Genomic DNA, 22,017 nt, shown 5'->3' with positions numbered 1-22,017 from the left:
AACCTAATTTATATTTTAAAATTAACAAATTTTTTTCCCTACTCTCTAGATTGTTCTCAGATTAAAGCTTGGTCGGTTTGTAGGGTTTTAACTCACACAAAAAAAGACCATTGCCTGTGTTTCTTTTTTTTTTTTTTTTAATAAATTTATTTATTATTTATTTATTTTTGGCTGTGCTGGGTCTTGGTAGCTGCGTGTGGGCTTTTCTCCAGTTGCAGCATTGCGGTGAGTGGGCTTCTCATTGTGGTGGCTTCTCTTGTTGCGGAGCACGGGCTCTAGGCACGCGGGCTTCAGTCGTTGTGGCTCACGGGCTCTAGAGCACAGGCTCAGTAGTTGTGGCGCACGGGCTTAGCTGCTCCGCAGCATGTGGGATCTTCCCGGACCAGGGCTTGAACCCGTGTCCCCTGCATTGGCAGGCAGGTTCTTAACCACTGCGCCACCAGGGAAGCCCAACCTGTGTTTCTTTTAATATGACTGCTTTTAAAAAATATATCGAAAAAAATATATATATATCGTACTTGTTAAAAAGTACTATATTGGGTATGTTAGAAGTACATTTGTATTTACTGGATTTTAAATCATTTTATGAATCAAATCAATTCCAGAAATTTAATTTTTCTTTCCCACCCTCTTTCTGGGATCATCTGACTGCTTTTGAGCTTCAAAATAGTGTCAGGCTACTTGTACGCCAGGCAGGATGCTCTGATCCTTCTTAGGACAAGACTGGATGCTAATGCCTTTATAAGCCTGCGCTTTTACAAGCTCTCTAACTGAGGGTCCACAAACATCTGGACCAAACTTGAATGAGACAGTCAATGTGCTCGGAGGAGACCTGAAAACTGATCCTCAGACTTTGGGAAAACTGTGTTCCGTGTGCCCATAAAGATGCCCCCCACCACCGGGTCTTGCACCAGGTGGGCCTGGTGATGAGGCCTCCAGTTACATGGAGTTTCCCAAGGGGTGGTCTTCGGCTTGTTAAGATGAGTATTTCCAGGATCCCATCAGACTTACTGCTTCAGAACTTGCTTTTTTTTTTAATTTTTTTATTTTAATTTTTATTTTATATTAGAGTAGATTGATTTACAATGTAGTGTTAGTTTCAGGCATACAGCAAAGTGGTTCAGTTATACATATACCTATATCCATTCTTTTCCAAATTCTTTTCCCATATAGGTTATTACAGAATATTGAGTAGAGTTTCTTGTGCTATACATCAGGACCTTGTTGTTTATCTATTTCATATATGGTAGTGTGTACATGTTAATCCTGAACTCCTAATTTATCCCTCCCCCCCTTTCCCCTTTGGTAACTGTAAGTTTGTTTTTGAAGCCTGCAAGTCTGTTTCTGTTTTGTAAATAAGTTCATTTGTATCATTTTTTTAGATCCCACATATAAGTGATATCATATGATATTTGTCTTTCTCTGTCTGACTTACTTTACCTGGTATGATACTCTCCAGGTCCATCCATGTTGCTACAAATGGCATTATTTCATCCTTTTTTATGGCTGAATAATATTCCATTGTATCTATGTACCACATCTTTTTTTTTTTTTAAACATTCATGCTTTTTTTTTTTAACTTTTATTTATTTATTTATTTATGGCTGTGTTGGGTCTTCGTTTCTTGTGCGAGGGCTTTCTCTAGTTGTGGCAAGCTGGGGCCACTCTTTATCGCGGTGCGCGGGCCTCTCACTATCGCGGCCTCTCTTGTTGCGGAGCACAGGCTCCAGACGCGCAGGCTCAGTAATTGTGGCTCACGGGCCCAGTTGCTCCGCGGCATGTGGGATCTTCCCAGACCAGGGCTCAAACCCATGTCCCCTGCATTGGCAGGCAGATTCTCAACCGCTGCGCCACCAGAGAAGCCCCCACATCTTCTTTATCCATTCCTCTGTCTATGGACATTTAAGTTGCTTCCACGTCTTGGTTATTGTGAATAGTGCTGAAATGAACATTGGGGTGCATTATCTTTTCGAATTATGGTTTTCTCCGGATATATGCCCAGGAGTGGGATTGCTGGAACATATGGTAGCCCTATTTTTAGTTTTTTAAGGAACTTCCATACTGTTCTCCATAGTGACTGCACCTGTTTACATTACCACCCACAGTGTAGGAGGGTTCCCTTTTCTTCACACCTTCTCCAGTGTTTATTGTTTGTAGATTTTTTGATGATGGCCACTCTGACTGGTGTGAAGTGATACCTCATTGTAGTTTTGATTTGCATTTCTCAAATAATTAGCAATGTTGAGCATCTTTTCATGTGCATAACTTGCTTGTTTTTAAAAGCAAGTTCCTGAGGTGATTCTTGGGCGCCCTAAAATCTGAGAACCACAGAATTCGGGGAGGAGGATCTTAGAGATAATCAAGGTCACGGACCTAAAGCGCTGACAAGAATAATGCACTAGTGTGGTTAGATGTCCTGATTGCTGAGATTTATCCAGAAATCAATTGTATATTTTAAGTCCATTTTAGTACTCAGCTACAGTCTTGTCAAATACTGTCTTGCAGCTCAGAGTTGAGAAAAAAAGAATAAAATAATGTCATTTAGTGAAGAGTAAGATAATAGTTCTGTGCAAACATACTGTAAGGGCTGGGATGGAGACAGCATATTAAGGACTAGTACGTGGTCTGGGGCAGCAGGATGTGTTAGCAGCTCTGAGCGCTCCACTCACACCCAACTTGTGGAACTTACCTGTGTGGGTTTTTTTTTTTTTAATACATATTCATTTATAGCATCTTTTTTATTATTTATTTATTTGTTTATTTATTTATTTATGGCTGTGTTGGGTCTTTGTTTCTGCACGAGGGCTTTCTCTAGTTGCGGCGAGCGGGGGCCACTCTTCATCGCGGTGCGCGGGCCTCTCACTATCGCGGCCTCTCTTGTTGCGGAGCACAGGCTGCAGACGCGCAGGCTCAGTAATCGTGGCTCACGGGCCTAGTTGCTCCGTGGCATGTGGGATCTTCCCAGACCAGGGCTCGAACCCGTGTTCCCTGCATTGGCAGGCAGATTCTCAACCACTGTGCCACCAGGGAAGCCCTTTTTTTTTTTTTAATGAACTACAAAATCAGGAAAAAAAAGATGAAATTTACTTCAAATTCCAAAACCCCATCATTTCCAATATCCTATATTTCATCCATTCTAAGATGCACAGTTTTCCCATCTTAGCATCTCTGTGAAATTAGAAACATGTGCCGTTATTCAGTTTTCAATCGTTTTTCCTTCCTTACTAGCACACAAAATGATGTTTCATCTTGCAACTGATAGTATCTTCAGCCAATGAAATCCAGTCTTTGGAGACACTAATTATTTGTGCCATAGCTTAAAACACTTGACGATACTTTGGTCATTTTTATAGAACTTTTAAAATGGTTTTTTGTTTACAAAAATTAACAAGGCAATAGAATGTGCACGGTGGAGACTTACAGAATCGCTAATGGGACTGGATGAGTCCACAGTGTAGCCTGTGTGTAGGGCGAGGTCCTGCCTTGGGATGTAAAGTCCACGCAGGGAGCTCCAGACTAGACCAGGAAGAAACAGGCAAAACAGTGCAGCCGACTGCAGGGGCCTCCAGGCTTCATCCAGAGGATGTCCAGGTTCACGCTCCTGCGCCCGTCCCTGGTGTGGGAGTGTGAGAGGAGCTTTTTTCTCTTGTGAGTATTCCATGCTGCTAAGTAAGCACTAATCCCCGTGCACCTTGGACATGCGACTTTGCTCTCAGGGAGAGAACACTAGGATTTCAAAATACCGTTTCACCCAAGCCTTCCGATGAGTCGGCAATTCTAACAGTACCAACTTTTGCTATCCTGTTGCCACCCAGCAATAGGGAGACTTTGGGTCCCCCTAGTCTAACTAGAGTCACCATATAATTTATCCTACAGCCTACGACACTTTCGGGGTGAAGGGGAGCCATGGGAACAATCCCACGAGTCCATCAGGTATGAATAGGACAGTCCCAGGCAAACCAGGACGTCAGGTCATCAGAGTATAAGGTCATTTTCATTAAGCAGCATTCAGCAAAGAAAATTGAAGAGGAAGAGCCAGGCCCGAGAGCTCCCCCAGAGCTGCAGCTCCAGCTCGTGTCAGCACAGGCGCCGGCCCGGGAGAGCATCGTGGGGCATCTTTGCTCCCCGCAGAGGAGGGGCTGGCAGTCAGCAGCCCACACCTGGTCAGGTGCCAGCCTGCCTTATCTCCCACACCCTCCCTGGCTTCCCGCAGACAGTGTGGCCAAACCGCTCACTGTGGTTTAGAAATGCGGCCCCACCTGGACCAGATCCAAGGGAGGAAGCCCATCAAAATTCACATCCCCTCTCCTGCTTCCCGATTCTTTCCAAGTCGCTCTCCCAGGGTGTCAGCACCCAGCCCCTACCAATTCCATGTTAATCAAACATCGGGGATTTTTTGTTCCCTATTGAATAGAAATTTATTTTTTCATGCATCATAAGAAGTAGTTCTGGTCAAAATTCTATTCAACTGATCTGTATTTCTCGCTATATTCTTTTCTTTAATTAATTTGCGTTGGAGTATGGCTGCTTTACAATGTTGTGTTAGTTTCTGCCGTTCCGCAAAGTGAAGCACTGGGGACTTTGAGTAGCATTCTACACACATTAGGTGCCCAAAGGGACTTGAAATTCGGCAGCCTTTTTGGACTAAGTAAAAAATACCCCCGCAAAATCATACAGCATGTCAGAACCCTTCGTATGCACCTTTGTCTCTTACAGCAAAGAGTGTAGTCTCCACCTCGTGGCGTTAAATCCTGTCTCAGGAAACACGCATGCCAGCTGCTCGGGTCCTTCCCTTCCCACCCAAGACGCGCATCCTCTCCCTGCTGACCCCGCCCTCCCTGGCTGCGCGCTAGCGTGGAGGGTCCTTGGCTCCTCCCCCTTGGCTGGAACCACGTCCCCAGATAATTGCCTTGCGTACCACCTGCTGTACCCACCTGCCCAGTCCGACGGCCGGGGTGGCGTGGCGACACGGGGGCACGTCTGCCCCCCGCAGTCGTCCGCCCTGGGGACGTCTGTCGCATCCGGCAGCGCTGCCCTGCTCTCGGTGCCACGTTTGGAGCTGGAGCACACGGGCCCTCGTCGTCCTCGCAGCCAGGACCCTGCTCCGTACCCATCGCCGGCAGCTTTCTTGCGGCAGGATGGTACAGACTATTTATTTTCGCTCTCAGCGTCGTGTGTTGGTGATGGCTGATACTTCGCGTTGGGAGAAGCCTGCAGCCTGTCGGCCTCCATCCCACGCTGGTCCTCTCTCTGACGCCGCCTTGCCCGCTCTGGTCCTGGTTCCTCTAGATGCCCTGAATGTGAGGGGCAGGCTGGCCCCAACGCCTGACATTGTCACTCCGCGCACGAGTTAGGGGGGCAGTTTCGGCTCTAAGAATGCATTTCTGTTTTAAGCTTATCTACCCTCTCAGTCACGAATATGAGAATATTCATGTTAGTCCTCGTTTATTTTATGTATTTATATATCCCTCTATCTAAGCCAGCAGTGTGTGTGCCAGAAAACCGAGGCCCCGAGCTGTGTTCAGCCACCCCGTCTAGGCAGCCCGGCAGCATGGGTTGCATGGTGTCCCTTTCCTCTGCGGCGGCAGCTGCCCCGCCAGCCCGTGTTCCTGGCAGCGCCCGGCAGACCCCTCACGGCGGTCCCCCCCACCGTGTGCTGCCATCCTCTGTAAGTCCCCTGCAAGAACGCCTTTTTGCCAGGCCTCTTCCTGCTGCCTCTGTCTCCCATTTCTGCACTAGGAGTGAAACCAATAGCTTCTCCTCTGCAGCTACTGCGCATTGATCCAGAGCTTCAAACCGTGGGGCTCTGGGCATCTTGGGCCCCCACAGTGCTGCCCGCTGGCCGGGCGTGGCGCGAGATGGCCTTCCGGACGCCTGTGCTCACTCTTACTGGAGCAGCCTCCCCACGTGGCTAGGAACAGCTGCTCAAACCCAGAGCTCCGGGGCCCCTGGACCTGCCGCCAGGACCCACTGGACCGCCCAGACGGGCCCTCCTCAGATGCGGCGGCTTCTTCATCATGTGATTTTTGAATCTGGCTTTTTCCATAGTCCTTCAATAGGGGATAGTTTGGGTTTAAATAAATGCTTTCCTTTTTCCTTTTCTTTTTTTTTTTTTTTTCCTTTTCCAGAGCCTATTCATCCTCTGGTGTAGGGCTGACGTTTCATAATGAGGCTCTATGATCTGTGACATGACAACTTAAAACCGTCGCTGTGTTTCAACACTCCCTTGCCCTGTGTCAGCCTCTGCTTAAGAAACCAAGAAAATTGAACACATTCTTTCTGCTTCTGCAGGTCTTAGTTGAGGGTCTTATTCAAGGCGATGTGAGAAGAACGCTTATGATGAGAAGCTTGAGCTGAGCGAGAAGGTCGCCTGCAAGGCCGCTTGGCTGAACGGGAGGGAAGGGGAATAACCAGATGTCTCTCTCGATTTACTTCCTCTGTAGATTCACCGAGGCCTGAAAAGAGGGAGACCAAGTGCCCCATCCCCGGGTGCGACGGCACAGGGCACGTGACAGGGCTGTACCCTCACCACCGCAGCCTTTCGGGGTGCCCTCACAAAGTGCGGGTTCCCCTGGAGAGTGAGTACCGCCCGGCCCTGAAAGAAGTCCACCGAGTTACCCACTTCCTCCTCCAGTTTGGAGTCAGGAACGGAAATACCAAGTTTTCTCCCTCCGTGTCAAGACAATTTCCATCTAGCTGGGTGTTTAAAACAGAGCGTAGTAATAGAAAACTTGGGGTACAGTGAGGCCAGTAGATCAGGAGATGCTGACACTGAAAACCTAATTTGCTACTCACAGTTCCCAAGAGGAGGGGGCACCTCAGGCCAGGCAGGGCCCCCGGGGGGCACCAGGACCAGCGGCGGGGAGGGATGAATTGGGAGCAAGAGGCTTTTTGAGCTTTCGTGGGAGGGAGCGGAGTGAGCTGGCCTCAGACTGGCCAGCGGGAGTTCTTCCAGTGGGCTCTGGGCCTCGGGCGCTGGCTGTGGTTGTCTGGGACCCGGCCCTGGGGGTTAGGGCAGGTGGAGAGTGTCCTGAAGTGTGAGAGTCAGACAGAGGAGAAGGTCGGGTGTGGGCTCCAATTGGTTGGTTTGCATTTGAAAAGTGTTTCTTCTCTCGAAGAATTAGGGAGCCCTGGGAGGGGCCATCTCTCCAGGGTCAGCAAGACCCTGATGTCAAAGCATCAGAATATGCAGAAAATAAGGGGCCTGGTTAATGCACTGTGTCACCACAGTCCTTTCTCACCTGCGTCCTCAGTGCATCCCCTAAACTCAGGACGTGCATCACCACTGTCCCCCACCTCCCGTCCGCAGGCAGGGACACCTGGTGTCTGAGATGTCACCCAGGACGTCCTGCAGCTGCTGAGGGCCCCGAGTGAGAGCAGACCTCATTGGTCTCTCCACTCACAGCCCCACCGTGAGCGCAGAAACTGGAGGGAAAGGAGAGGCCAAGGCTGCTCCTAAGTTTTGAAATACCTACATGTTCCGTCCTCCACTTTTGAGCCTGCTTATTGCAACTCCTCTTGGGCCACACAACCCACAGTAACGGGAGCGTCTCAGTGTCACCCTTCTCAAAGGCACGGTCCTGCAAAGCACTGAATCTAGTCATTTCCACCCGGTCCTGCCCACACGGGTCACCTGAGTGTCCACTCAGCCGTGCGCTTTCACCAGCCACCCGTGGCAGTGGGGTGGGGATTGGGCGGTGACCGACAAGGAGCCAAAATAACAGCTCTTAGGAAATAAAGGAGACTATGTTCACACAGTGGGGGAAAGACAGAGAGAACTGTTTGGCAAATAATGCCCTCCGTCCACTCCCCCAAGGAAAAGCACATCAATATGAAAGGAAGGTTATGAGCTTCTCAGTTTCAGTTAAGTATCAGCAGAGAACGGCTCATTTAAGTCTAGTCTTAACCGTACGTGAAGTTTAGAGAAACTGATTTAAACAGGCTTGCTGAATTTAATGTTTGAAGTTCTCCAGGACTTGTTTACTTCAACCCGAAGATCTATAGGGAGGGAGCGTGGTGGATGATGTAACTGAATTCCTTCGAATGCAAAGTTGAGACAGTTTGTTGGTGTGTGATGTATTGATGATAAATTGCTCTTTTCTTTTATGTGCTATTTTGTGCTTAGTTCTTGCCATGCATGAAAATGTGCTCAAGTGCCCCACCCCGGGATGCACAGGACGAGGGCATGTGAACAGCAACCGCAACACGCACAGGAGGTAATTGGGATGAGACTCGAGAGAAACTTTCCACCAAGAAAACAAGGAACTTGCCGTGTGTTATCAAAATTGCTGGATCAGCATCAAATATGTTAGCACTTGACATAGGTGACAAATATTCTCAATGCGTGCAGAGTAAAAAATAAAAAGTACCTCATTATTTACTCCCCTATAAATTTTCATTGAGCAGCCAAGTATGCCAACAAAAAATGTCATATTTGAAGACCGGGGGTAGATACTTTTATATAGCGATACACAGAGAGCCTGCTCTCTGCTGTGAACCTCCCCCGCCCCAGAGCTGTTTGACCTTGGAAAGAGTGGCTTAGGGGTTATCTTGAATCCCATCCAATACACATTAAAACGGTACCCAAGAGCTTCAGATTACTGAAGGTAAACATCATTTCATTTCATTGAGATTTATTTCACTGAGGTCACAACTAAAAACCACATATGTGCATTTATATACAAATATATTGCATATATATAAGTATTTTTGGTGAAAATGCTTATCGTTTAATGTGTTTCATGTATAGATTATGTGGTCATGAGATATTAGTTGACTCATAAGCATATTGCCAGAAAACTTACATTCTGTGCTCTCCATTTAAACTGAGATATAAAATTAAGTCCCTAACATTTTGCAAAAGACCCTAAGCTATCATAGAATTATCGTGCTAACATCTATAGTTGGACAATTGCGGTTGGATGAGCGCATTCTATTTAAAATATCATGAAGTCTCAATAATTTAGTTATTCCTCCCTTACATAATATTTTTATTTTAAAAATGAGTTTGTTTTTTTATCACCTCTGAGATGAGGTTTGGGGACAAACGTTGACACAGTAGTTTGCAAAACCTTTGGGATCTTTTAGGATGAGAACGGTGCTAAGTGAACTATTAATACAACTTAACATTTGGTGCTTGCCAAGGATGCTGTGAGGTAGGTGCTAAAGCAAATTACATTATCTCTTTAACTCAGATCCGCCTACTTTTTTTTTTTAACAGTCTTTCTGGTTGTCCAATTGCTGCAGCTGAAAAATTGGCAATGTCCCAGGACAAAAGTCAGCTTGATTCTGCCAAAACCGGGCAGTGTCCTGACCGGTCAGGACACAGGTATGATGCTCCCCTGGGGTTCCCGTTACTCCCTGCGTGCCGAGCGCCTACACAGAAGGTCCCTCTCCTCCCAGGTGCTAGCTCACCGTGGGCCACCTTCGTTCCAACGCCCAGCCACCAGTGTCCACTTGAGAGGCTGGGCCAGCTAATCATGCTGTCACTGAAATGAACTGCTAGACCCTCCAGAAGTTTAACTTGAAATTAGTCTGCATGCAGTGGTCACATAATATGGATGAATCTAAAAAATGTAAAGTCTACGATAACATAGATTAATCAAATTCTGTGTCGCTAAGCACAAGCCCTCCCACCAATCAGGTAGGGGCCCCCTTATGGTTGACGTAACCTTTCCACCTCATAATCCCTCATCACTCAAAATATGTGATGCTATATGGTCGTCCCACCAGATATGCGCACAGATATGTTCCAGATATGCGCACAGTTTCTTTAAAACAAAAATTCATTCCAAATTGTTAACTATGGATAAAACACCTCCTGTTGGTCCTAGGTCCTTCACAGTCTCTAGTAGTTTGGAGGACCTTACTTACACCTAAATAACAAACTATGGATGAGGACACAGTGTGAGGTGATACACTTATTAATACAAAAATCATATGCATAAGTGATTTTGGGATTACAACAGATGACCAGATCTTCATTGTTGTTACCGAGACACTGGAATGAAAAACAGTTATTAGGAACATTTTCAAGATATGGTGTCCCTTAATATTTGCTCCTGTAGGTTTAATTAGAAGACTCAAATTGTCATGACTTTGCCGAGAGTCAAAATCACATGAGTGAGGAACATAAATCAAGCAAAGATCATGAATTACTGAATAACGGGTTAAAAATCTTATAACAAGATTCTTGGTTAGTATTACAGTACTGTATTCTCTAGTTTCTCCCTAAGTAGGTTATTTATCAAACATAGAAATAGCATTAAGTTTCATTTTGCTCATTTCTTAAAAGAGAAGTAGTATTTTAGACTAGAACACTGTTGCAATATTAGGGGTATAAACCCAGTTAGTTATATATACAATAACAAATTCAATTAATCACTCAAATATTTTGATGTAGCAGCTAAAAAGTTTTTTACCTAATCCAAGAAACATCATCAAAACTTTGACATTCTGATGAGTAAGGTATGTCCTGGTGAAAATCAAAAGAAAAATATGTATTTTTGATATTGCTAAATTCTGAAAGTATATTTATTTGTGTTCTTTTAGCATTAGACCACAGCACGACAGCATTTGTGTTTCCCTTGGCCGGCATTGGTGCTATACAAATATGATACCCTTGTTTAATCCACACAGTACTTCTAAAGGAATGTTTAAGTCACATTTCGCTTGGATTAAGATAATTCTATTGAAAAATGTGATAGCTGTTATAATACAGTAATTTTTATTCATATTGAAACAATGGCAATTTAATAAATAAAATTTTTGAAATACTATTTAAAATATTACTTAAAGCAGCAAAAACGTTCAGTCTGAAGGTGGGGAAAAAGATGAAAAGCCTAAGAAGAAATTCACAGTTCAGGAATGCAGTTTCTGGTGCCGACATTGCGCCTGTTAGGCGTCAGGGCCCTGCCAGCTGTGCTGAACGGAATGTAATGACATTTCCTCACCAGTTCCATTCGTGACTTTTCACTGCTACTCTGATGAACAGTCCTGAGCAGCAGGGTGTGCACACCTTATCAGTGCCCTAATGATAGTTCCATGGCACTTTTCTCTAAGTAGCTCAGAGTGCTAGCAGACGTCAAATACCTGCTCCTTAAGCATCCCCATAAATGAATGGAGGATGGCACTTTCTCTCTTACTGATGGGAAACTCGGACACACAATGTGCAGCCTCCCCGAGCCCACCCAGGGCCCGAAGTGCTTCCTTGTCCCTCACTCCACCCCATCCTGTGTGACCACAGCTCTTTTCCCTAGTGCGTGGCTCAGTGGGAAACTCCAGGTGTGACACACCTGACCTGATTTAACTTCTGATGCTGGGATGCTCACCAACAGTGTCGTCCTATTTCTTTTGAGCTGTGCCCCTCTCTCTTCAGGACAAGCTTGGTGAAGCAAATCGAATTCAATTTCCGATCACAAGCCATCATCTCTCCCAGAGCTACGGTGTCAAAAGAGCAAGAGAAATTTGGAAAAGTACCTTTCGATTATGCCAGTTTCGATGCCCAGGTTTTTGGTAAACATCCCCTCGTACAAACAGGTCAAGGCCGAAAAACACCACCATTTCCTGAATGTAAGCTTCAAATTCTAATACTTATTCCAAAAAAAATGCATCTTGTGTATGTGCATGTTGAGTGAGGGGCATGTATTTAAATATGTAATGTACTATTTACTGCTGGGAGGAGAGAAAGTATATTGTACAGTGAAATAAAATAAGGGTAACGATAATAAGTTAATCAGTACTACTGATCTTGCATGAAGTTACACTGAGTATGGTAAATAGTGGGTTAATTATTCTACAAATATGGTGCCATTTTTGAATCTAAATACAGTAATTCTAAAGAAATATTTAATTCTCATTTAGCCAGGATTGGGATTAGTACATTGAAAACTGCAATAGCTATTATAATACAGTAAGTTTGATTCATATTAAAATTATGAAAATTTAATAGGTAAAAATATGGAAATACTACTTACATCAGCAAAGGTGTTCAAATTGAAGGTGGGAGAAAAAGTGAAAAGTCTAAGAAGAAACTCACAATTCAGAAATCAAGGTTTTACTAGGAAAAAAAAAATACACGTGTGGCTTTGGAGATGTTCATCCACAAATTTAAGAATTAGTGCAGAAACATTTAAAATGTGTCCATTCTCTAATGCTAACACAAAGACACTATAACACATAAAACCTGGTGTTTTTACTAACAGTTTCTTCAAGTTGTTTAGAGTCCTTGAATATTCTAATGAAAAGGCGAGAAAGTAAATGTTGGGAATAAACCCAGGAATGATTTCTGCCAAGCAAAATAATCCCCCAGTTGGAGTCCTCCATAGACCGTGAATTTTTTTACAACGTTGTGCAAATCCCTGGAATCCCTTTGATCTCACACGTAGTTAACCCAGATGTAGGGCTCTTAGGAGCACAGGATGCTTCTCTCTTCTGTGTTGTGGTCACCTTTCGTAAAGAACGTGAATGTCGTATAAAACCTAACAGTGGATAAACAGACTTGAAAGAAGTTTGTCCACCAACAAGAAGCACATTAAACTCCAGAAGATAGTTTACCTGTTCTTACTAAAAATAGGGTACAGCCAACATAAGTAACCACTGACAACCTGTTAGACTCAGGAAAGAAGGATATACACACACAATGTTTTGTATCTATCTGTATAAATATAGATATAGATATAGTTCTAGGGTATATACACAAAATATACACACATACATATATGTTGAATTCAGGTGAAACTAATTAATAAGAGTGTTCTATATACTCCTGTAATATGGATTTTGGTTTAAAAATGTAGCACATTCAGTGACATTTTCATATTTTTATAACTACAGGAATAACATTTGGTAATGTTTTAAATTATTTCGTGAAAAATAATGATCAAATATTTAAAGTAAACACTACTTACGGTGAAACAGCTATAACTGCCTTTATATTAGCCCACATTAAATGCTGGGTGTGTTTCCTGGTCCCTGAGTGACGTTTACCAATACCCAGAGTGGAGAGAAACACATTAATTCTCTCAGTAACACCTTGGTACCCACAACGGAACATAAAGCAGCGCTCATTATCGGTAGCACTGAGAATGCTACCTTTCCATTGCAGTGCCTTTCCGTCCCCCTTGAAGCTCTGTGCATCCCTCACTCACTGCCCCGTACCGAGCATGAAGATGCCAGCTCAGGAAAGCCTCCGCCACCAACTCCGTTCCCCCGAGTTGGAGGAAGAAAAACTCATGCTGCTTTAAGCACGAAACAAACCTGCACATCCAATAGCAAAACAGTGCAATTCCATGGCTAAGTAAAAACTGTTATTATGAAAACAAATACGAAAGGTCCGTGTTTCTCCCCTGGGATTACTGGGCCGCACGCATACGCCGTTTGTGGACGTACCGGCCTTAAGCCTGTCTCGTCCCTGATGGGTTTTGAAGCTACCCACGCTGCCAGCGCACCTGCCCGCTAACGTGAGTTCTGGAGTTTTTCTCATAAGACGTGGAAATGCAAAAAAATATTAAGAGAATAGGCATTCTTTCCCCACAATCACATCATTTGATCTGTGAACTTCTGTGAAAACCGTTCTGAATAACCTTCATTTAACGTACCTGGGGAGAATGGAGCGTGTTTTAATTTATTCTTCACGTATTTTCATGCAAGGAAGTTCTATCTTTAAAACAAATCTGTCTAATGACTAAATCCATGTACGTGCAATTGCTAATCAAATCTCTCTTCAACAGCGAAGCATTTTTCCAATCCAGGGAAATTTCCTAACCGGCTGCTGAGTGCGGGCATCCACACACCGAGCCCCGGCCGTGCCAGCTCGCACAGCCACGGTCAGCGCGGCGAAGACACCCACGTAGCGGCAGCTGCTGCCATCCTGAACCTCTCCACCCGCTGCAGGGAAGCCGCAGACATCCTCTCCAACAAACCGCAGAGTCTGCCTGCCAAGGTAGGCCGGCCAAGAGCCCAGAGGGGGGGCAGCAACTCACAGTGAAAATCCACTGCCTGCGTGATCCCGGCCACACTCGCCCCCGCCCCTGCAGCACGGCCCCCCTTGTCTCGGGAAGAGAACCTGGGCAGGGATGAGTGAGGTGGGAGGAAGGACCTTGGAGGGAGACAGTGGCGCTTTTGCAGGTTGTGCACCAGAGCTGGGGCAGGGGCGCGGTATGGTGCTGGTTGGGGGCAGCTCGATAGATTCCAAACCTCTTTTTGTGTTGGGGACTCTGGCACACGAGGAAAGAGATTGCCACTAGAATCACGCTGAACAACGGAAGCTTTTCACTGCCTTCGAATCAAAGATGGTAGGACGTGTTCCGTTACACAGCCCCCTGTAAAACAGTGGCAAAATTCATGAAATTTCACTATTGTACATGTGACTGTCGTATAGCGTAAGATGGTCTGAGTTGCTGTAGTTTTCACGAAGGACACATCCTAAAACCTGGATCCGTTAAATCGACAAGACAGGGCCCCGGGGGTGTCTTGAGAACTCAGGGCCCAAATTCAGATCCAAAATCAAATTCTGTGAAGTTTATGGAGACCCCAGCTTTCTGGAGCTCGCGAAATTAATCACATTTCTCTAATAACCTCTCCTCGCCGACTAACGCGGAGAAGTAGACATCTGTGTTTATGATGCCTTGAGGAAAACAAAAAGCAAAGGTCCTTCATGTCTTGCCTTTTGAGGAGGGGGTTGTGATACTCCAAAGTAACAGTGACCCTCAGAGGGAGCGTGAGCTTCCTGCAGTCAGCAGGGACCTGTAACTCCTGCCCACGCGAAGGGCTGTTAAAAGAAGCTATTTTCCTACCTAGACAGCTGAAGCCAGCTGGAGGAGAGCGCCCAGGCTTATTTGGAGAAGAGATGTTACCCTTGCTTTCAGTGGAAGATCGCCCAGGTTAAACGCTATCCCGAAACTCGGCGAGCACAGGCTCTAGCTCTCTTTTGCCTTTAAGCTCAGCCCGTCCCCGGCGTGGTCAGCTGCCACCTGTGCCGTGTGCCAGGCCTTCAGGAGAGCAGGGCGCACGGTGCATCGAGCCTTTGACAGAAGAATCAGAATTAGCTTCTGGACAAATCTCAGCCAAGTAAACCCCAGGAAGAGTTGGTGGCCAAAAACCACTCAAAAACAATTTTTAAACAAATGAGGTTCTTAAACAAAGAAAAACACACTGCCTCAAAAATATAAAGAAAATGCCAAGCTCTCCAAAATCACAGGCAGAAATTATGTACATAAATGAATGATGTAGGGTCCTTTAAAATGTAACTCTGGTTATTTTTTTTAATTCATTTTTAAAAACCTGAATACATTTCTTCTTTTTAAAGGGATATTCTGATATACAGCTTGTTAGAGAAATACTAAACTATCTTCCTTCTTGGTGCTTTATTCTTTGTCTAGGCTGTCCTACAAGAATAAAAGTGCCGATATTATAATGGTTAAAGCTGCTTAAATGACTTAAGTAAATGGTTGTAGAGTGAAGGCTTTCCATCTGCACAGGTAGATACGTTTTGTTCCTCAGAATTCTGCCTTTAACCTTTATATTCTCCATGTTCTATTAATTTCTGGAGCCAAACAATGAATCAAACAAGGATGACTAAAATTTGAAAGTATTCTCCCTTATCGGTATATGTTCTTCTCTTTTTAAAACACATTTCTGGTCGGAAAAGTGACTGTTAAATCGGCACATTTCGAAAATTCAAACAGCGGACTCGCTGTGTGTATTTGATGCTCCTGCTGGGAGCGCTCTGTGTGCCGGGGTTGCTCTGTGGAGTTGATACACCTGCCCCGGGCGACAGGAACCCCCTGCACGTCTCAGCCTCCAAACTGCCAACCAAGCCCTAACTGCAAAGCCAAACCATTGATGATAAGGGTAGAAGAGACAGAAAGTGCACCAGTCGGCTTTTAGGAAGAGTTTGTGATGCTGGCAGTTTTAGGAACCTTTTTCCCACGAAAATTGTCTTGTTTGACATTGTGGTTGTTAAAATAGGATGACTGTGGCACCCTACACTGTCACCTGGTACAGAATCCTTCTTCCAGGCCTGCATTTGCCCACAACTGTAACAGTTTGCAGAATTCTATCCTGGTTGGATCCTATTTTCTGAATATAAAAGAGAACCTCATAAATTCCTGAAACCACAAAAGGTAATTATTGTAACAAAAAAAAAAAAAAAAAAAAAGAGAAAAAGCCAAAGTAATTAACCCTGAAAAATGGGCTCTGATCAAACAGTGCCCAGTGACAGCCATTTCTTTTTTTTTTTTTTTAATAGATCTTTACTGGAGTATAATTGCTTCACAACACCGTGTTAGTTTCTGTCGCACAACAAAGCGAATCAGCCATATGCATACACACGTCCCCATATCCCCTCCCTCGTGAGCTTCCCTCCCATCCTCCCTATCCCACCCCTCTGGGTCATTGCAAAGCGCCGAGCCGATCTCCCTGTGCTTTGCTGCTGCTTCCCACCAGCCAACTATTTTACATTCGGTAGTGTATATATGTCAATGCTACTCTCACTTCACCCCAGCTTTGCCCTCCATCACATGTCCTCAAGTCCATTCTCTATGTCTACCTCTTTATTCCTGCCCTGCAACTAAGTTCATCAGAACCTTTTTTTTTTTTAGATTCCATATATATGTGTTAGCATACGGTATTTGTTTTTCTCTTTCTGACTTACTTCACTCTGTATGACAGACTCTAGGTCCATCCACCTCGCTACAAATAACTCAATTTCGTTTCTTTTTATGGCTGAGTAATATTCCATTGTATATATGGGCCACATCTTCTTTATCCATTCATCTGTCGATGGACATTTAGGTTGGTTCCATGTCCTGGCTATTGTAAATAGTGCTGCAATGAACATTGTGGTGCATGTCTCTTTTTGAATTATGGTTTTCTCAGGGTATATGCCCAGTAGTGGGATTGCTGGGTCATATGGTAGTTCTATTTTTAGTTTTTTAAGGAACCTCCATACTGTTTTCCATAGTGGTTGTATCAATTTACATTCCCACCAACGGTGCAGGAGGGTTCCCTTTTCACCACACCCTCTCCAGCATTTATTGTTTCTAGCTTTTTTGAAAATGGCCATTCCGACTGGCGTGAGGTGATACCTCATTGTAGTTTTGATTTGCATTTCTCTAATAATTAGTGATGTTGAGCGTCTTTTCATGTGCCTCTTGGCCATCTGTATGTCTTCCTTGGTGAAATGTCTGTTAAGATCTTCCACCCATTTCTTAACTGGATTGTTTGTTTTTTTGATATTGAGCTCCATGTGTGGTTTGTATATTTTGGAGATTAATCCTTTGTCTGTTATTTCATTTGCAAATATTTTCTCCCATTCTAAGGGTTGTGTTTTTGTCTTGTTTATGGTCTCCTTTGCTGTGCAAAAGCTTTTAAGTTTAATTAAGTCCCATTTGTTTATTTTTGTTTTTATTTCTGTTACTCTAGGAGGTGGGTCAAAAAAGATCTTGCTGTGGTTTATGTCAAAGAGTGTTTTTCCTGTTTTCCTCTAAAAATTTTATAGTGTCTGGTCTTACATTTGAGTCTTTAATCCATTTTGAGTTTATTTTTGTGTATGGTGTTAGGGAGTGTTTTAATTTCATTCTTTTACATGTAGCTGTCCAGTTTTCCCAGCACCACTTATTGAAGAGGCTGTCTTTTCTCCATTGTATAGTCTTGCCTCCTTTATCAAAAATAAGTTAACCATATATGTGTGGGTTTATCTCTGGGTTTTCTATCTTGTTCTATTGATCTATATTTCTGGTTTTGTGCCAGTACCATACTGTCCTGATTACTGTAGCTTTGTGGTATAGTTTGGAGTTGGGGAGCCTGATTCCTCCAACTCCGTTTTTCTTTCTCAAGATTGCTTTGGCTATTCTGGTTCTTTTGTGTTTCCATACGAATTGTAAGATCTTTTGTTCTAATTCTGTGAAGAATGCCATTGGTAGTTTGATAGGGATTGCATTGAATCTGTAGATTGCTTTGGGTAGTAGAGTCATTTTCACAATATTGATTCTTCCAATCCAAGAACATGGTATATTTCTCCATTTGTTTATGTCATCTTTGATCTCTTTTATCAGTGGTTTATGGTATTCTGAGTACAAGTCTTTCGCTTCCTTAGGCAGGTTTATTCCTAGGTATATTATTCTCTTTGTTGCAGTGGTAAATGGGAGTGTTTCCTTAATTTCTCTTTCTGATTTTTCATTGTTGGTGTATAGGAATGCCAGAGATTTCTGTGCATTAATTTTGTATCCTGCAACCGTACCAAATTCGTTGATTAGTTCTAGTAGTTTTCTGGTGGCATCTTTAGGATTTTCTGTGTATAGTATCATGTCATCAGCAAACAATGACAGTTTTACTTATTTTCCAATTTGTGTTCCTTTTCTTTCTTTTTCTTCTCTGATTGCCGTGGCTAGAACTTCCAAAACTATGTTGAATAAGAGTGGCAAGAGTGGACATCCTTGTCTTGTTCCTGATCTTAGTGGAAATGCTTTCAGTTTTTCACCATTTGAAAAACTGTGCGTTTGTCATATATGGCCTTTATTATGTTGAGGTAGGTTCCCTCTATGCCCATTTTCTGGTGAGTTTTTATCATAAATGGGTGTTGAATTTTGTCAGAAGCTTTTTCTGCATCTATTGAGATGATCATATGGTTTTTATTCCTTAATTTGTTAATGTGGTGTATCACATTGAATGATTTGCATATATTGTAGAATCTTTGCATCCCTTGGATAAATCCCACTTGATCATGGTGTATGATCCTTTTAATGTGCTGTAGGATTCTGTTTGCTAGTATTTTGTTCAGGATTTTTGCATCTCTGTTCATCAGTGATATTGGTCTATAATTTTCTTTTTTTGTGATATCTTTTTCTGGTTTTGGTATCAGGGTGATGGTGGCTTTGTAGAATGAGTTTGGGAGTGTTTCTCACTCTGCAATCTTTTGCAAGAGTTTGAGAAGGATCGGTGTTAGCTCTTCTCTAAATGTTTGATAGAATTCGCCTGTGAAGCCATGTGACAGCCATTTCTATTGTCCGTGTGGCCCTCTGCTCTGTGCCCTTTGCTTAATGTAGGATTAAGTGTAAACAATCTTCCCCTCCACATTGAATACTAGCCTGATTCTCTCTCCACCGGGATTTGGTGTTGCCTCCATGGCAGGCTGTTAGTACATTTGTTTTTTCTAGCCAAAATCCATAGATGTCTTGAGTTCCTAGCTTAGGAAGAAGGATACACAGCTTTTCCCTACTCTTGACTTCTATAGCAGAGCATAGAAGCATTTGTGATGTCCCAGAGATATTCTGGCAGGTGGACTCAGCTGTCCCACCTGAAAGGTCTGTAGGTGCTGGGCTGCCCAAGTCACAGGTTAGAGTGCCTCAGAGACCCTGCCTTCAAGGAGCTTACTGTAAGAGAAGGACGAAAGAAGCGGTCATTCCAGGTGGAGAACTGGGTCTTCAGAGGTGATGTTCCTGAGGTTCAGGGGAGGCATGGGTGGCTCTGTAGGGAATTTGATCAGAATTTGGACAAGGGATTTATTTTCCTTCTGCCTCCATGTCCTTCCCTTTACCCGATGAGCTTCTCTGAAGTTGCTTAAAGAGCCCAAGAGGAGAACAAATTACAGATCATGTGCAGGAGCATGACCTTGTCAAAATCAAGCCAAAGGACACTAACCTTGAGATTGCCTTCATCCACTGGTCGGAACTAATACAGATTGTTTTTCATGCTGTGTGCAGACTCACAGCTGACTCCAGGTTTATTGGGAGACCTGAATCCGTGATTTTCAAAATCCCTACTCTTCTGGAAGATAAGGGGGTGGAGGCAGACTTCAAAGATGCAAGAGAACATCTTCTAAAGACAGTGAAGGACGATAGGCTCATTCCAAAGTGTTCTCCTCCTTCCAAAGTTTCTCAGCCTGAGCATCTGCCCACCCAACACTAAAATGCCTCCTTCACGGCTCCTCCGCAGCCCCGAGCTGAGATGCCAGGGCTAACACTGCCCATCGCTGCCCAAGCTTGAGTCCACCACATCCTGAAAGTAGATCTTAGAAGGAATTGTTCATTTGTTAAAATCCAGTCCAGCATGTACCCAGCAGGTCTACGCCACCTAAATCACTTGTGCGTGTTTTAAGTATCGCTTTGAGGAATCGAGTCAGGAGGAAAAGTTAGTATAGCAATCCTTAATGGAGATTGTCATGGTTACGGGTACTTTTGTCTGAAGGATGAACCCCATCTCGTTGCTAGCACGGTCCTTGGTACTGAGATTTGTATAATGTCCTTTACTTCCATTTGGAATTAATGTGAGTTTGCAGAACTCACATGGACCACAGCTTCAAACACTCCCCCTTTAGTCTGGAGACGGGTGCTCCCGAGATGAGGGCAGGGCTGAGTAGAAGCGGGCGGCAGGAGGAGCGAGCGGCGGGGGTTTACCACGTTCCCTAAGACCCGAGCTCCATCCTCCTTCCTCCCCATCTTTCTCCTCCTCTTCCTCCCCTCAACAGAGGTAGGAATAGGCACACGGTCTCTCTTTATCCCGATCGCTGCCGCTTGCCAAGCGCTCTGTTGTTTGTTTTGGTGTTTTCCCCACCTGTTTAGACAAAGTGGCATATGCACAGTGTGCCTTGAAAGAAAACAAAAAATTGACACTTGCTTGAAATGTTTAAAGTTCAAAGTCTGTTTTGTGCTTGAACAAGGCCTAGACACAGCAGGATATCACATCGCCATTCCTGCTGCCTGCTCTCAGAAATAGCCTGGCGGCTCTGGGGGCGGTTAGAATCCAAAAGCAGCCTTTTGCAGTAACTTTAACATGAAGTCAGAGGATGCTATAGAATGTGAGTGAAATGTCCTGAGGGACCTGAGTTGGGATCTCAAGGAACCAGCTAACATATATGGGGAAACTGCCTCTTTGCCTCAGTGTAGAACAGCATAGGGAGGTCTCTTCGGGTCCAAGAACCTAATCAAATTATTCTTATTATCAGTTGTTGTTTATTGAACACCTACTGTGTGCCAGGCACTGTAAATAAGCACTCTGCCCATAATAATCCTTTTTAATCCTTCTAGAAACTCTGTAAAGCAGATACCATTATCCCATTTTGCAGGTGAAGAAAAGTAGTGTGGAGATACTAAATAATTGCTTCCGAGTAGCACAGCTACAGCCATTGGAGCAAAAATTTGAATCCACATGCGTCTAACTTCTGACCTTCCTGAAGAGTTTATCATTCCCTGGTGTACAGACTGCTGGCCCACCAAGAGTTTTCACTGTGATTCCAAGTGCCAGACAAAGACTTGGGGGAAATGGTTACGAATTTAACTTTAATTTTATACCTTATATCAGCCACTTGCTTCTCCTCTGAATTCCATCATTTATATTGAGTACATTTCACAAGTCTATACTCTTAATAGTTTTAATATTCGATTGCTATTTAGTAAGAATAAGATGTTTTCAGTTCATTGATTTATTTTACTTTATTTTATTTATTTATTTTATATTTCTGTGGCATGTGGGATCTTAGTTCCCGGACCAGGGATATAACCTGCACCCCCTGCAGTGGAAGCACAGAGTCTTAACCACTGGACCGCCAGGGAAGCCTCTCATTTGTTTATTGTTAATACCCTGCCTACTTATTTTTTTTTTGAGGATAGGCAAGAGGATTTTTTTAATATTAATTTAATTTTTAATTTAATTTTTATTTTATATTAGAGTATAGTTGATTTACAATGTTGTGTTAGTTTACGGGGTACAGCAAAGTGATTCAGTTGTACATACACATATATCCATTCTTTTTCAGATTCTTTTCCCATATAGGTTATTACAGATTATTGAGTAGAGTGCCCTGTGCTATAAATAGCACAGGATAAATTAGGAGTTTGGGATTAACATATACACACTACTATATATAACACAGATAATCAACAAGGACCTTCTGTATAGCACAGAGAACTCTACTCAGTACCCTGCCTACTTTGAAAACATATTTCAGGGGACTTTCGATACCGACAAGATACCCCCCCAAGCGAACTCCGTGAAGCACGACCAGAAGAGCGCGGGCGG

General features: G+C 43.8%; 1 protein-coding gene across 1 annotated transcript in view; it reads left to right on the top strand.

Moving 5' to 3' along the window:
* The window catches only part of ST18 (ST18 C2H2C-type zinc finger transcription factor), a 64,531-nt gene that overhangs the window by 7,549 nt on the left and 34,965 nt on the right, over positions 1-22,017 (top strand). The window contains exons 5-9 of the mRNA XM_061172247.1: positions 6,444-6,578; positions 8,126-8,216; positions 9,221-9,328; positions 11,378-11,571; positions 13,731-13,942. Of these exons, the coding sequence (XP_061028230.1) occupies positions 6,444-6,578; positions 8,126-8,216; positions 9,221-9,328; positions 11,378-11,571; positions 13,731-13,942 (740 nt within the window). The remainder of the gene's footprint in view (positions 1-6,443; positions 6,579-8,125; positions 8,217-9,220; positions 9,329-11,377; positions 11,572-13,730; positions 13,943-22,017) is intronic.

The sequence above is a fragment of the Eubalaena glacialis genome, chromosome 17 (genome assembly GCF_028564815.1).
Source record: "Eubalaena glacialis isolate mEubGla1 chromosome 17, mEubGla1.1.hap2.+ XY, whole genome shotgun sequence".
NCBI lineage: Eukaryota > Metazoa > Chordata > Mammalia > Artiodactyla > Balaenidae > Eubalaena > Eubalaena glacialis.
Note: the sequence above shows the minus strand (reverse complement) of the source record. Positions and strands in the feature narration are given on the sequence as shown.